Source organism: Micropterus dolomieu, linkage group LG07, assembly GCF_021292245.1.
Source record: "Micropterus dolomieu isolate WLL.071019.BEF.003 ecotype Adirondacks linkage group LG07, ASM2129224v1, whole genome shotgun sequence".
NCBI lineage: Eukaryota > Metazoa > Chordata > Actinopteri > Centrarchiformes > Centrarchidae > Micropterus > Micropterus dolomieu.
In genome coordinates, this window is record NC_060156.1 from 17,230,395 (window position 1) to 17,246,503 (window position 16,109).

At 39.4% G+C, this 16,109-nt stretch overlaps 1 protein-coding gene across 1 annotated transcript; it reads right to left on the minus strand.

Moving 5' to 3' along the window:
- Positions 1-2,653: 2,653 nt before the first annotated feature.
- ildr1b (immunoglobulin-like domain containing receptor 1b) lies at positions 2,654-13,530 on the minus strand. Its single transcript, XM_046053519.1, has 8 exons — positions 13,254-13,530; positions 11,293-11,463; positions 8,601-8,750; positions 7,044-7,163; positions 6,783-6,929; positions 6,574-6,699; positions 4,415-5,286; positions 2,654-3,466 (listed from the first exon to the last, which is right to left on the minus strand). The coding sequence occupies exons 1-8, from the start codon at positions 13,300-13,302 to the stop codon at positions 3,428-3,430; spliced, it is 1,674 nt and encodes a 557-aa protein (XP_045909475.1). The 5' UTR covers positions 13,303-13,530; the 3' UTR covers positions 2,654-3,427.
- Positions 13,531-16,109: the final 2,579 nt, after the last annotated feature.

The window sequence follows — 16,109 nt, forward strand, 5'->3', positions numbered from 1 at the left end:
GGCAAATTCGCCACTGGCGCCCTGTGCTCTTCACAGATGAAAGCAGGTTCACACTGAGCACATGTGACAGACGTGACAGAGTCTGGAGACGCCGTGGAGAACGTTCTGCTGCCTGCAACATCCTCCAGCATGACCGGTTTGGCGGTGGGTCAGTAATGGTGTGGGGTGGCATTTCTTTGGGGGGCCACACAGCCCTCCATGTGCTCGCCAGAGGTAGCCTGACTGCCATTAGGTACCGAGATGAGATCCTCAGACCCCTTGTGAGACCATATGCTGGTGCGGTTGGCCCTGGGTTCCTCCTAATGCAACACAATGCTAGATCTCATGTGGCTGGAGTGTGTCAGCAGTTCCTGCAACAGGAAGGCATTGATGCTATGGACTGGCCCGCCCGTTCCCCAGACCTGAATCCAATTGACCACATCTGGGACATCATGTCTCGCTTAATCCACCAACGCCACGTTGCACCACAGACTGTCCAGGAGTTGGCGGATGCTTTAGTCCAGGTCTGGGAGGAGATCCCTCAGGAGACCATCCGCCACCTCATCAGGAGCATGCCCAGGCGTTGTAGGGAGGTCATACAGGCACGTGGAGGCCACACACACTACTGAGCCTCATTTTGACTTGTTTTAAAGACAATCGGCCTGTAGTGTGGTTTTCCACTTTGATTTTGAGTGTGACTCCAAATCCAGACCTCCATGGGTTGATAAATTTGATTTCCATTGATCATTTTTGTGTGATTTTGTTGTCAGCACATTCAACTATGTAAAGAAAGGAGTATTTAATTTAATTATTTGATCTAGGATGTTATTTTAGTGTTCCCTTTATTTTTTTGAGCAGTGTACTTTTATAGAAGTCCTCTCAGTATAATACAGTACAATAAAACAGCACCACAGCCTCTGAAATGAAACTCTGTAAAATAATTCCAACATAAACTAAACATAACCCTCATAAAGGTAGATTTATTGCAGGTTGTTGCATTAGATTGCATTAGTTTTAGCATGATGTACAAAATTAACAAAATGCAAAATCAGTATTTGGTGTGACCACAAAACAAAACAGCGGCAATTGTTCTAGGTTCATTTGCACAAAGTCAGGGATCTTAAAATCTTATCGTTAGATGTATGATTTAACAATTATACCAAACAGGAGCTAATGATATACAATTCCATATGTAGGTTGAAACACAATCATTAACTGAAACAGAAACAGCTGTGTAGGAGGAATACAACTAGGTGAGGAACAGTTAGCTAACAAGATGAGGCTGCAGTCAAAAGTCATACAACATGGTAAGACTATGCACAGCAACAAGACACAAGGTAGCCACTGTATACTGTATCAAGGTCTCTCCCAGGCAGAGATTTTGGGGTTTCCAGATGTGCTGTCCAAGCTCTTTTGAAGAAGCACAAAGAAACGGGCAATGTGAAGGACTGTAGTTGTTGTCCAAGGAAATTTACTGCAGCAGATGACAGATACATCATGCTTATTTCCCTTTGCTATCAGAAGATGTCCAGCAGTGCCATCAGCTCAGAACTGGCAGAAAACAGTGGGACCCTGATACATATATCTACTTTCCGAAGAAGTCTGGTCAAAAGTGGCCAAAAAGCCAGACCCCCGACAAGGAAACAAGGCCAAGCGACCAGCTTGGTGGAAGTTCCTTGAAAGTTTGGGGTTGCAAATGGAGTTGGGTGTTTGATCAGAATTATTGGTCTCCTCTGCGCAGAGAATACTATGCACATAATGATTCATCATGCAATACCATCAAGGAGGTATTGGATTGCCCCTCCCCCCACAAATATACAACCAAAGTCATCAGGAACTATAGTGTGAAGAAGAACAAGGAGTCCTGGAAGCGATGGTATGACTCCCATAGAGCTCTGATGTCAATATCATCGAGTCTGTCTGGGAATACATGAAGGGAGAAGCAACTGAGGCTACCTAAATCCAGAGATGATCTGTGGTCACGCCAAATTTTGATTTGATTTAGACTTTTCTTCTGGTTCCTCACTTTGTATTTTGTTAATATACAAATAGTCTATTAGCATGTCTATATTTGAAACCATTCTTACTTTATAGCATTTTTCTCAAACTACCTAAAACTTTTGCACAATACTGTACATGTTAAACTGGCACACATCATGTACTTACAGTTCTCACATATTTACCAAACATACAAAACAAACAAGCTCAATGTCATTACTATAATATACTCCTGAATTAGCATAATTGATTGATAAAACATAAATATACATCTAAACATATTAAATCTTAATGTATAACTTCAGATTTTATGTACTCACAGCGTGTAATACTTTTCCCCATATAGGTTCAATTGGATTAATTTATTATTTTTGCTCCAGCTTTACTCTATGCTAATCAGTTTATGGTAATTTATTAAAACATCTTTATTTAGGATTATGCAGCATGTAATAATTACAATACTTAGGATTTTATAACTACATTTTTAATTTCAGTGCCACATGATCACGTAATAATTTAGGCCCCAGTTGATATTTTACGTTACTGGTGTACATTTCCAAACAAACTTGTAAATAATCAAATTACTTAATTTTAGTTTAATGGACCACTTCTGTTTTGGTGGGATCATCAGATCGTATATATACTGTACATACAAATACATAAATTACCCACTTCACACTGTACTTTACAAGGTTTATTCAAAACACATTTCATCAAAATATATCTCTATTCTTGTTTGTAACAAAAGCAAACACTAATGAAAATCACAATTATACAGTATGTTGGTAATGTTCAGTACAATAAGCTTCTAAACTTTCCACTAAGTCCATCTTTCTACAAATGTCCATGCAGCATACTTTGTATTGCTGTCACTGTCTAATAATGTTACTATAGATACAGATAAAAAAAAATACTTTAAAAAAAAAATTATGCAACAGTAAAAAACAACATAGAAAACAAACACAGTGTATATTATTCTGCAAAAACACACGTTAACAACAATAGACCTAAAAACCCCACAAAATTTTATAGTATCCAAACAGTATCTGCTTGTTTTCTACACGACACAGAAGGATTTTCCGTCACCAGAAGAAAATCACACTTACAAATAACTCCACTGAATACATTAGAATAAGAATCACAAATATTGATTAACTCAATAACTAGAGACAAGAATATAACTGCATATTATCTGCAATTTATAGCCTTTAACTTTTTTATCAGCTTAACTTACATAAAATTTAGATTAGATTTTTTTTGTTGCAATTACATACATAGCCTGCAGAGTAAAAGTAGATTGATACAGAACATTTTCAGGACTCACTACTTAAATTTAACAACAACTATTATTCTTGTGCAGTGATTGAACAGATTGAAGTACCTACTGTTTGTCTTCATTTTCGCCGTTCTGGAAATATTCAGGAAAATGTACAAAAAATATTGAAATGCTTCAGATCACTATGCTGGCGCTGCTAGGGGAGCTTCTATCCTAAGAGAGAAAAGTGACAGTGATGGGGTTTAGTTAAAGAGGGAAATACGATGATTCAGTAAACACATGCAAAGGAAAAGACCAACAAGCCAAAGAAGTACAGCAGAGTGATGAAAGAAAGTAGCCTAAGACTAAACAAGACTGTCTACAGCTATGCTAGCAGCTCTGTGAGGCTGTACTTAGGCACAGCAGTGCTGTGAGTTAAATGCTAACTTCAGCATGCTAACATGCTCACAACAACACGTTAATGTTTAGCAGGTATAATGTTTGCCATGTTCACCATCTTTGTTTAGTGTGTTAGCATAATAAAATTAACTAATTAGCACTAAACACAACGTACAACTGAGGTAGATGGTGATTAGTTTTGCAGGTATTTAATCATAAAGCAAAGTATTGAGTTTGAGATTTTGACCTGGTGATGGCGCTAGATTAAAAAAAGATTAAGGGATAACCAAAGGGATTACAATTCGTCCTGATGGGGCCATGAATGTCTGTACCAAATTTCACGGCAATCCATCAAATGGCTGTCAAGACATTTCTTTAAAAAACAGGTGAACCTTGTGGTGGCGTTAAAAGAAAAGTTAGGAGATCGACAAAGTAATTACAATTCATCATTTGTGAACCATAAAAAAAATCAATTGGATGTATTGAATAGCAAAACATCCAATAGTTGTTGATATATAGGACTATATGACATTATGATATATAGTCTGGATCTCAGTGGTGGACCAACCCACACTGCCATCCCTATAGCCACGCCGCTAATATGGCAATAAAGACAACGAAAAAAAATATGTACATGTTTTTATTTCACACTTGCTTTGGCAATGTAAATGTCTGTTTCCCATGCCAATAAAGCCCCACTGAACTGAATTGAAAGTTCTAAAACAAAAACAATAATTCTCCATTTGATTAGAGTGTATGTCAGTATTTGTGTGTGGATCTTACAGAAAGGTGGTTGTAGTCCCTCCAGCCGTTACTTTGTCCAGTATGGTTCTCTAAGGAGCGGTAGCTGGGGGGCTTCTCTGACCAATCCTTCTCTTTCTCTCCTTTTCTTCCTCGGTTGTCCTCGTCATCAGAGTTACAGGATCCTTTGCGACGCTGAGGAGGTGAATAGCTCCTTTCCCTCCGAGCTGCTCTGCTGTGCAGCTCCTCCATCAGGTCATCACGACTACGCGGCCTGGATCCACCTCCTCTCCTCCTGGACGAGCCTTCTCTCTCGTTCCTCGAACCCCTGTGTGGTGCTCTTCCTCGGCTGTTCTCCTGATGGGACTCGTCGTTGTAACCACGCAGGATCCCCCGTCTGGTGGGAGAGACATCTCTATAGCCACGACTGTTGCGGTGGAGACCACCACTAGAGCGGTTTGAACTCCCACTGGACTGACTGGGACCACCTCTGGCTCCATCTCCACCTCCAGGCCCGCTGCGTGACAAAAAGCTGGGCACACGCTGGATAATAGGAGGCAAGGTGATCACCCTTCTCTCCACCCCTTTTACTCCCATCTCATCCAGGGCAGACAACATACTCGGGGGCCCGGGTGTGTAAGGAACTGCTTGAGAAGGCAGCCGGTGCTGGGATTGTAATGGGAGCATATTTTGGACACCGTATTGAGGCATTTGAAGTGCCCCCACATCCATCCCCCTCACCTGGTTCTCCAGGTAATCCAACACCTGTCCAGTACCATGAATGCTGCCATGCACACTGCCGTTCACATAGTGTTGAGGAAGAGGAGGAGGAGGCTGATGGTGCAGGGCCATGGGTGACAGCTGCATGGGAGCCATGGCATTGTTTTGTTTGGCAGGGTAGTCCGAGTACGAGCCTGGAATAGAAGTGAAAGTTCAGTTTACAACAGAATTTGGAGAGACACAAATCTTCCACCTGCAACAACTGATATAAAACAAGCAAAAACTTTCATATTTATAAATTCAGCAGATACAAAGCAACATCAACATTAATTGTAAGTTGTGTTTGTCAAATATTCACTCTCTTTAAGCTCTGCTTTGCTCTCCACTAGCTCTTTAGATGCTATATGGGCATAATTTTTACGGGGACTTTTCAAAATTAGATTTTTATCTCCCTCACTTTTATAGTTTGAGTTTGATTTACTGACTTAAATCTCAGGATCCTCTTACTGTCAACTGTCAAATTCCAGATCAGAGAGGTAAAAAAAAGTTATTTTCGTGTGTTCACAAAAATCAACTTTAGGAGCAGCAGTGAGTGTTTGTGAACCTTTTACGCCATACTACATGCTACATACCAGCTACCCTGACGCTCAAACCAGAGGAGACTGTCAGGGCTGTATGCAGCCTAACAGGAACACCTCCAGACACTAATTAGAACCAATGACTGTGACCTTGCATGTTTTCAAGTGAAAAAGTTAATCAATATTGTTATTAGCAGTCAATCTTCTCAAACCGATCAACCAAAAATAAGGCAGTAAAGACCAATTTTTTTAGTTAAGATTCAAATAGAACCGTATGTAACAATTAAACTAAATGTGATTTTAAGTATGTTTAATGCTACAATAGCTTAATACAGTAATTTACATAGACTTTCTATTTTTTCATGGACAATAACTGAAAGCACTAAAAACTGCTTATATATATATATATATATATATATATATATCTTGCTACAATCTTGCTATAATTTGTAGAGAAAGAAAAACATTTTCTTTTTTTGCTTTGTGTTGGGTCAAATGTCACCAAATTATTTGACAATATACCCCAAACTTTTTTTCAGGATTTTATCAACGAGATCTTGACTGTTTTAAGCATTTTAAGTTTAAACTAACAATAATATCTGAGTCTGGCACATATGAAGTTATTGCCTCAATTTGTTAGCAGGTGTCCCACGGCCCAGTAAGTCACCAACGCTTGGGATCCGAAGGCTCAGGGTTTAAATCCCTAGGTGGTGTGTTTTCAATTACTCATTGAGGCCCCAGTGAGTTAAAGTTTGCCTATTGCCTACTATTCTACTAATCCTGTTGTGAAACTGTCTTGTGATTTTCTCTGCTAGAAGTTTGTCCAGCAAAAACCTTAAAACTTGAAAACACAAAAAAACAAAGTATCAATGAGAAGTCTGATTGTAGCTTTGTGTCACTCACCTGAATACAGTATGGGGACTCCCTGGGAGGAGGCATTGGAGCTAATGGGAGCGTACAAAGGCTGACCATTCATCCAAGAAGACATGGCCTTTTCAGCATCTTGCAGCATCCTGTGCTGCATCACAGCTGAAATTACAGCAAAGCAAAGATGGGGGTCAAAGGTCTGTGTGTAGGTAGAAAAACAAACAAACAAAAAGCATGTCTTCTACCTTTCTCCGGGCAGCAGCATGTCTGTGGACAACACGGGCAGCGGACGTAGCAGCAGCACTTCTGTGGGCAGCACTGACAGCAACATATGCAGAAGAGCATGATGAGCAGGAGAGCACCGATGATGATTAACAGGACGGTCAGCCAGTCTGGAACGGGTAAGAAGACACATCAATACAGATGTTTCAATCTCTTTTTTTCCTCAACACCTTTTCCTCAGAAAAGGCTCTATATCACCTTGAGTATCATAACCTCAAACTTACTGTACACGATGAGTTTGACTTCCTGATCAGAGTCCCCTGCCGTGTCACCAGCAGCATCAATGGTGCAGAAATATACGCCGTTATCCCACCACATCACCTCATTGATGACCAGGTCAGCATCTGTTGACAGAAAACGTCACATTTGCACTACTTAAAAAAATAAGACAAGAACACTGGATCACTGGCGTATTTCGAAAATAAAGATTCTAATAAAAAAGATGATCAAGAAGCCACAAACGTTGTAGGTATTTGAATATCTTATCATCTCTCTATCTCTTTCAAATACTTTTTTGTTAGCATTCAGTCTGCTCACAAACCAAAATAAGAACTCTATCTTAAAGAACTGATATAAGAACATATATTTTTCCAAATACGATCGGGAAAGGCTCTCCTATAAAAGTATGCTTTAAGAAGGGACTTAAAAGAGTCAGCCGACCTGATTTCCTCGGGCAGGCTGTTCCAGAGCCTCGGGGCCCTGACAGCAAACGCTCTGTCCCCTTTAGTTTTCAGTCGAGACTCTGGAACAGACAACAGACCTCTGCCCGAGGATCTCAAGGTACGTGCTGGTGTGTATGGGACTAAAAGGTCTGAAATATAAGAAGGCAAGAGGCCATGAAGAGCTTTAAAAGTGGTCAATAAAATTTTAAAGTCAATTCTAAAACATACTGGGAGCCAGTGTAATGAAGCTAAAACAGGGCTGATGTGGTCATATTACTTTGTTCTGCTCAGCTGAGTTCTGGACAGTCTGGAGTCGATCAATAGATTTTTGGGTTAAACAGGTGAAAAGGCTGTTGCAATAATCCAGGCGTGATGAAATAAAGGCGTGTAAAATGGTCTCGGTGTCCTTAAAAGTTAACATTGATCATATTTTTGCTATATTTCTAAGTTGATAAAAACATGATTGAACAAGCTTTGTGGTGTGCTGCTCGAAATTTAAATTACTATCAAACCAAACACCAAGGTTCTTTGCCACAGGCTTAATGTGATTTACTAGGGAACCAGCAGATGGCAGTATTTGTTTTGCCATCTGCTGGTTCCCTAGTAAATCACATTAAGCCCGATCACCAGGATTTCTGTTTTGTCTGAGTTCAGCTGGAGGAAATTATTTGACATCCATTTTATAACTTCACAAAGGCAGTTGTTAAGTGAACTCAGAATTCCAGGGTCTCTGGATCTGACGGGCAGGTACATTTGTGTGTCATATGTCCAAGGGGAAGCAGATACAAGGAAAACCAAATGGGTCCTAAGACCGACCCCTGAGGCACACCATATTTAACTGGAGAGAATGAAGACACATAGTTGTTTACAGACAGAACTTCCGATTTGACAGGTAGGATGAAAACCATTCTAGGGCAGTACCAGAGATCCCCACCCAGTGCCTCAGTCTGTCTAACATGATGTTATGGGCAATGGTGTCAAATGCAGTGCTAAGGTCCAGGAGTACCAGGACTGAGCACATGCTATCATCAGCAGAAATTAAAAGGTCATTGGTGACTTTAAGCAGGGCAGTCTCAGTGCAAAATATCAACACTGTCACTGTAATGAGATCAAACTTACTGTTTTGAATGGTAATTCTGCGTCCTCTGTATTCCACACCCAGCGTTGGCTGATTAGTGCCCTTCTTCTGGATCACTGTGCGGATTGTGCGCTGGCGGTCTGGGCAGTCATTGGAGGGGTCCTGACCCAGCTGCAGAGCAGCCTGATAGCCTTCAGAAACAGAGGAAAACAGGATAAAAGATGTTCAAATTATGACATATTCTTTTTCTTCTAGATACGTCTACCTCATACTACTGGAACCATCATAACTGTGGCACCAACCAGCTTAACAGTTTGCCAACATGCTGCCAATAGGATAATAAAGCCAAAGTCACTTAATTATAACTTAAATGTAAGCAGCACTTACTCGCCAGGGCATAAAAATACACAGCGCGTGTGTTGCTGTTACTTAAAGAGGTGGTATTATGCTCATTTTCAGGTTCATAATCTTATTTAGAGGTTGTACCAGAACAGGTTTACATGGTTTAATTTTCACAAAACACCATATTTTTGTCATACATATTTTGTTGTGCACACTGCTGCAGCTCCTCTTTTCACCCTTCACTTTGTTGGCAGTTGCACATGTGCAGTTCCTAGTTAAGGACTACTAGCCAATCAGAAGCAGAGAAGGGCGGGTCAGTGAGAGCTGGTAAACACGGCTTCGGTTCAGCTGCGTATGTTCCCCTTAGCAGCTTAGCAACGTGGACTGGAGCAACAGTTTCAGAGTGGTGAGCTATTAATCTGTAACAAAAGTATCTTTCATCCATAAAGTTATAACTGAGCTCTGTCTCTACATCACAGTAACAACTTTATGTCCATTGACTGATAGTTGTCCTTATTGGGATATTAAAATATCCAGCTATTCTAATACCAATGCATGACCCGGAGCTGATGCAGTATTTAGACAGGATTATTTGAGTAAATTGACTTAAATTACTTATATATTTATTCAGCCAAAATACTGTTATTAGTCTACTGCTCTTTGATGCACTAATAACCTTTTAAACAGTATAACGGATAAAACAATAAAACGTTACCCATCAGTTCTAGATCGTTAATGTATCTGTGAGTGGATGTTTGGTATTTTTACATTTAATTGTTAACTAGAAGAGTTGAACTATGTGTCCCAGTGACAAACCACTAATGAGCCAACGAAGGAGAGCCAAGGCACCAGTGACCCCTGTTTCCATCCAGAGGGTCAGTGTGGAAATTGTGGAGGATTACAAATACCTGGGAGTGCACATTGACAATAAACTGGACTGGGCCAAGAACACTCAAGCCCTCTACAGGAAGGGCCAAAGCCGTCTCTATTTTCTGAGGAGGCTGAGGTCCTTCAACATCTACAGGACGATGCTGAGGATGTTTTATGAGTTTGTGGTGGCCAATGCTATCCTGTTTGCTGTTGCATGCTGGGGCAGCAGGCTGAGGGTAGCGGATGCTAACAGACTCAACAAACTGATCCGCAAGGCCAGTGATGTTGTGGGGGTGGAGCTGGACTCTGTCAGTGGTGTCAGAGAGGAGGATGCTGTCCAAGCTACATGTCATCTTGGACAATGTCTCCCACCCACTCCATGATGTACTAATCAAACACAGGAGCACCTTCAGTGCAAGACTTATTCCCCCGAAATGCACCACACTTTATAACTCCTCCCTCTAACATTTCGTTAGTTTTAAACTGGACATTATTATATGTTTTGTGCAATAATACCTGTTTAAATACTTAATGTGCAATACTCTCTGCTGCAATTCTGCTGCTAATATTTATTCATTATTACTGTTCACCATAACAATTCCTTTAACTATTTAAATATTGCACATATCCACACTCCTTTATATTTTCTTTTTCTTTTATATTTTTACTCTTTATATACTTCTTTATAGACCAACTTTCTATCTTTATTTATATTCCTTTTGCCTTTAGTGCAATGTGTGCAACTGTGACACAGAATTTCCCGTCGAGGATCAATAAAGTATTTCTGATTCTGAGCAACAACAGATACGTTTTGAGAAAAGTGTAATAACAGCAAATAAAGTTTTTTAATCAACATATTAAGGAAACATTTTAAAGGGTAGTTTGTTTTGTGTTTTTAAACTGGGCCTATTTTCACATATTTTGTACAAAAACTGTTGGAATCCGTGCACTAGATGGCTTCACTGGCAGCTACGAGAACTGGCTGCAGTGGCCTGCAACATATTCATTGTGGGCAATTACAAAAGCCAGCAACATTTTATACCAGGTGCCTAACATTATCATGGAAAGGATCTCTACGGGTAACAGAGTAACACCACTTGTTTTTAACCAGAAACAGAATTCTCGCTCTGAAATCTCATGGGAGGTGAGTTCCAGGAAGACAACGCTGTAAACGTGAGTCAGAGTTGGACAGAGGAGTTTGTTGTGTTGGAGTAACAGGAAATAAAAGTCTTGCTAGCAGTTCATGTACACAGCAAACTCCTGCAACAATCCTGCCTCTAATGAGATTTCACAGCGAGAATTGTCCTTGAGCGAGACTTCTGTTCCTGGCAACCTACTGGTTGCATAAATAGCTTGCTCTGTCAGCACTGAGTAATGTTTAAATTTGATTACATATTTTCAAACAGAGACCGGCCCAAAGCCAAATGTTGGCAGTATGCCACTATTTTTTCTTCACATGCTTTGGTTCAGCTTAATTTTTGCACATTAAAAGTCACCGTCTTCTTCTACCCGCAGTCTTACCAGTGGAGTAGTAATCCAGTACTGGGTCTTTACAGAAGGACTTAAACTTCCAGGTGACCAGGACATCTTGTTGGTTCGCTGAAGTTGAGTAGTCACAGCGCAGGATCACAGAAGCAAACAGAGTTGTGCTCCGCTCCCTCTGTGGAACATTCACCTGGATGGACAGCAGCTCTAATCCGAGCAGACAGAATAATAATGAGATAAAATGTAAAATAGCAGCACACATGACACAGTATTCATACTACTGTAACTGTAGACAGAAAAACCTTGTTTGTTTGTGTGACGGCTTTGCCTTCACATGCTTGAGTGATAAGAATCTGACCAGCCTGGTTAACAGTTTGCACATATTGTACCATATCATTAGAAGTAATCATTCAATCATGATGAACAATGTAGAGTTAGATAAAACAAGTGGATAACAGGCAACCATTGCTAATTGAGAAAAGTAGCAGTTTAAAGTCGAAGTTTAAAAACTTTCTCTTTAAAATCGTGATACAAAACCCTGATAAAAATGCATGTTGTTTGTCAGTAAAAGTCTATAAACAGCACGTTTTATTTGACCAACAGTCTATAGTCAGAGAAGACATACAATACTGTATATGGCTAATATGGACCATGTTGTCCAAAACAACACAGATTGAAATCTCAAGGACAAATTTGAGGCACATTTTATGCAACTTTATACTTCTACTCCACTAGAATTCAGAGGGAAATATTTTACTTTTTATTTTACCACATTTGTAGTTACTTTACTACCTTCAGCTGTTTTGAATACAAAGCATATGAATAGCTTAGAAAATGTGATGCACTGTTATAGATTCAACTAATCATTAAGTCATTTTTATTCTTGCAGAAATGCCATTTAATGGTTCAATCTTCTCAAAAGTGGGGGTTTGCTTCTATTTCTTGTTGTGTATTACAGTACAATTAATCATTTTGAGGTTTGAAAAATAAGCATTGTGAAGGTGTCACTTTGGGCTCTGGGTAATTGTTACTGCATTTCTCAGTTTTACAAACCAGATCACCAGGGCCATTTTTCTGCTTATAGGTTTAAGACTTTTACTTCCAGTAGCCTATTTTTACAGTGTGGCATTATACTTTTATTTATCTGGATATTTCCAGCACCACTGGAAAAATAAACCATAGTTATGTTAGACAACAGTCTAAAACCTTAAGATATTTAATCATAGAGCTGCAATGATTAGTAGCCTAAATTAGTCAACCAACAGAAAAATTAATCTGCAACTATTCTGATAATCCATTAATCGTTGCAGATTTTCCTTGTCTTACATTGTAGTAAACTGATTATCTTTGGGTTAACATGTAAGGACGTCACCCTGGGCGCTTGGGAACTGTGACTTTGTTTGTTTTTTTGATTGTTTACAGGCCACATGGCCTGATTAATCCAGAAATGAATCCGCAGATCAACTAATAATAAAAACAATCGTAGTTGCAGCCTTATTTAATATACTAAAATATAAAAACAGAAAAGTACAGCAAATTTGAGAGGGTGGAACTGGAGTTTTTTAAAATTATTATTAGGCTATTTTTTTTATTTTTTTTTTACATTTTTGCTCGTTAAAGGACCTTAAAGTTTAGTTATTTATAGCCTATAAATGAATTATTAACTTTTCGTCTATAACTAATGATTTAAACTGAACAACAGATTAACCGATAATGAAAACAATCTTCTTTTCAGTTCTCCGATGATAAAGAATCCGATTCGTCTGCAAAACGAGGCAGTTTCACTGAATTGTTTGGTTTTTGACAACAAGAGGGGAAATCACCTGCAGTCACGTGACACCAGTCGGCCTTGTCCTGTTTACACCTGTCGATGATTAACTAACACTTGTTTGTTTAAGTGGCTTCACTATAAATTCCTGTATAAAAACGGAAATAACAGATGACACATATATATAGACCAAGTTTGTGTGTTTTCTAATACGCATTTAAAGCCTCACCTGTCGGCAGGTAAACCAGCAGAAGCGCCATCAGTATCATATTTCCCATCTCACTGCACTTTATTCTTCCGCGGAAGCTTCGCTCTCTATCCTGTAGGCGATTCAAAACCCACCACAAATCCTGAATATTTGGAGAAAAACGTAACGTCGCCGCTGCTCTGCATAGTAACTCCACTTTTTAAGACTTAGACGGCATGTTCGTCAGGCTGTAAGGGAAAAGACGAGCATTTACAGCTAGACATAATGAAGAACACCCTTTCCACAGGGACTCGGGTGTCGGAAGCGGATCGCCCCCCTCCCCCCTCCTGCTTTAGGTGACATCAGTGACCACGCCCCCTCGGACAGGCGCGACATGTAGGAAGAAAAGAGGAGGACCAGCATCAAGGGTATTCTCTTATTGTCAATTCATTACTAAACTGTCGTTTCTAAACTGATTTTTCTCAATATGCTCAAGTAGTAGGCCTATACTTAAATTGAGTATTTCCATTTTCTGCTACTTTACACTTTGCCTATATATCAATATAAATAATAAAAGTTGTATTTTGTATACTATACATACTATACAAATTTATATACTCTGTTCTGGCTCTGAAGATAACACAGTATCTTGCCAATATCTTGCAGAGTTTCATAAACAATGTCCAGAACCGTAACCAAGGCATGAGTCGAAGAAGCAGCCCCCTCCCCAACAAGATAAACAATAAGAACAAACATTTATCTATTAACCGTTAAAATGCCTATAGCTTTTGTTTTACTGACATGAAGATCTACATACAGTTTCAAAATATTTCCACACTGTAATAAAATTCAGGTGAGGAAATACTGAATACTTTATTTATTAATTAATTTTCCAAAGCTGGTAAAAATTCTATATATTGAGTCAAATACATATACAAGAATCAGCCTGTATGTCAGTCTAGTATATACCCTATTTCCACATATCTCACTCCAAGATTGTAATAAAAGTGACACATTTGTCTGTGTATTAATAATGAGGAGACAAGGATAACTTTAAGCTAAACACTGACTGGTGAGAGAATCAGTCAGGTAATCTAAGGGCACAGATGAATATGTTGAACATACAAATGAGTCATTTCATTTATAAAAACTCATAATTTTATTTCTTTCCACAGAAAGCACTCCATTTCCTTTATCCTGTCTCTTCTTTGATAGTTTTAATGATAAATGGCAAGGAGGAGCTACATTAAAGACAGCTTCATTAGCAGCTAATTATTTATTAATAATTGTTCTGTTCTCTGCTGTGTTTTGGTGAGTCTATTCAAATGCTGTTTATATGGCAGATAAATGAATTATGTAAATGTTAACATGCTGTCCATCAATCTTAAGGCTTCCCTGGCCTCAGTAGTGTGAAAGATAACAGTTAAATTAAAAGAAGAGGCATAATCTGAATAAATAAAGTGAAAAAGAAGCTGGTCAGCTCGTCAGTCACGACAGTTTTCATTTATTGGTTCATTCAGCAGCCTGAGTGTAAAGTTCACTCTCAGGATGAGTCATATCAGATGGGGGTTGGAGCTCACAATGTTTACTTTATTCTTATCCAGGACATGGTACCCAGCAAGCTTTGCTGTTGACACAAAACAAGCCCGTCTGAGCTGAACTCAAGTGCTGCTCTCAGCTCACTGAAGTGTGCTTGAAATCCTGTGAAAAATGCTGTGTGGATGAAAGGCTTTGCCATCACATCTGTGTCTACACCCACTCTGAACTTCAAAACATGCCAGTTTTTAAATTCCTTCCTTGTCAGTATCTGGAGAGGACACAAACTGCCTTTCATTCTCTGTGTCTTTGTATGAACTCTGTACAAAACATTTACACTGTAAATTCTGGTTTGTGTTGTAAATTGTTACCAAATGTTCTCTGTGTGAGCGTTAGCAGTTCTCATTAGAAAGCCAATCAAATTGACCACAAAGAGTCGCAAAACGACCACAAAGAGTCACAAAACGACCACAAAGAATCGCAAAACAACCACAAAGAGTCGCAAAACAACCACAAAGAGTTACAAAACGAACACATTCACAAAACAACCACAAAGAGTTACAAAACGAACCACATAAGAGTCCAAAATAACCACAAAGAGTTACAAAACAACCACAAAGAGTCGCAAAACAACCACAAAGAGTTGCAAAACGACCACAAAGAGTCGCAAAACGACCACATAGAGTCGCAAAACAACCACAGTCACAACGACCACAAAGAGTCGCAAAACAACCACAAAGAGTTGCAAAACGTCCACAAAGAGTCACAAAACGACCACAAAGAGTCGCAAAACAACCACAAAAAGTTGCAAAACGACCACAGTCACAAAACAACCACAAAAAGTCGCAAAACGACCACAATGAGTCACAAAACAACCACAAAGAGTCGCAAAACAACCACAAAAAGTTGCTAAACGACCACAGTCACAAAACAACCACAAAAAGTCGCAAAACGACCACAATGAGTCACAAAACAACCACAAAGAGTCGCAAAACAACCACAAAAAGTTGCAAAACGACCACAATGAGTCACAAAACGACCACAGTCACAAAACAACCACAATGAGTTGCAAAACGACCACAAAGAGTCGCAAAACGACCACATAGATTCACAAAACGACCACAGTCACAAAATAACCACAATGAGTCGCAAAACGACCACATACATTCACAAAACGACCACAGTCACAAAACAACCACAGAGACACAAAACAACTACAAAGAGTCGCTAAACGACCACAGTCACTAAACGACCACAATGAGTTGCAAAACAACCACAAAGAGTCGCAAAACGACTACATAGATTCACAAAACGACCACAGTCACAAAACAACCACAAAGAGTTGCAAAATGACCACAAAAA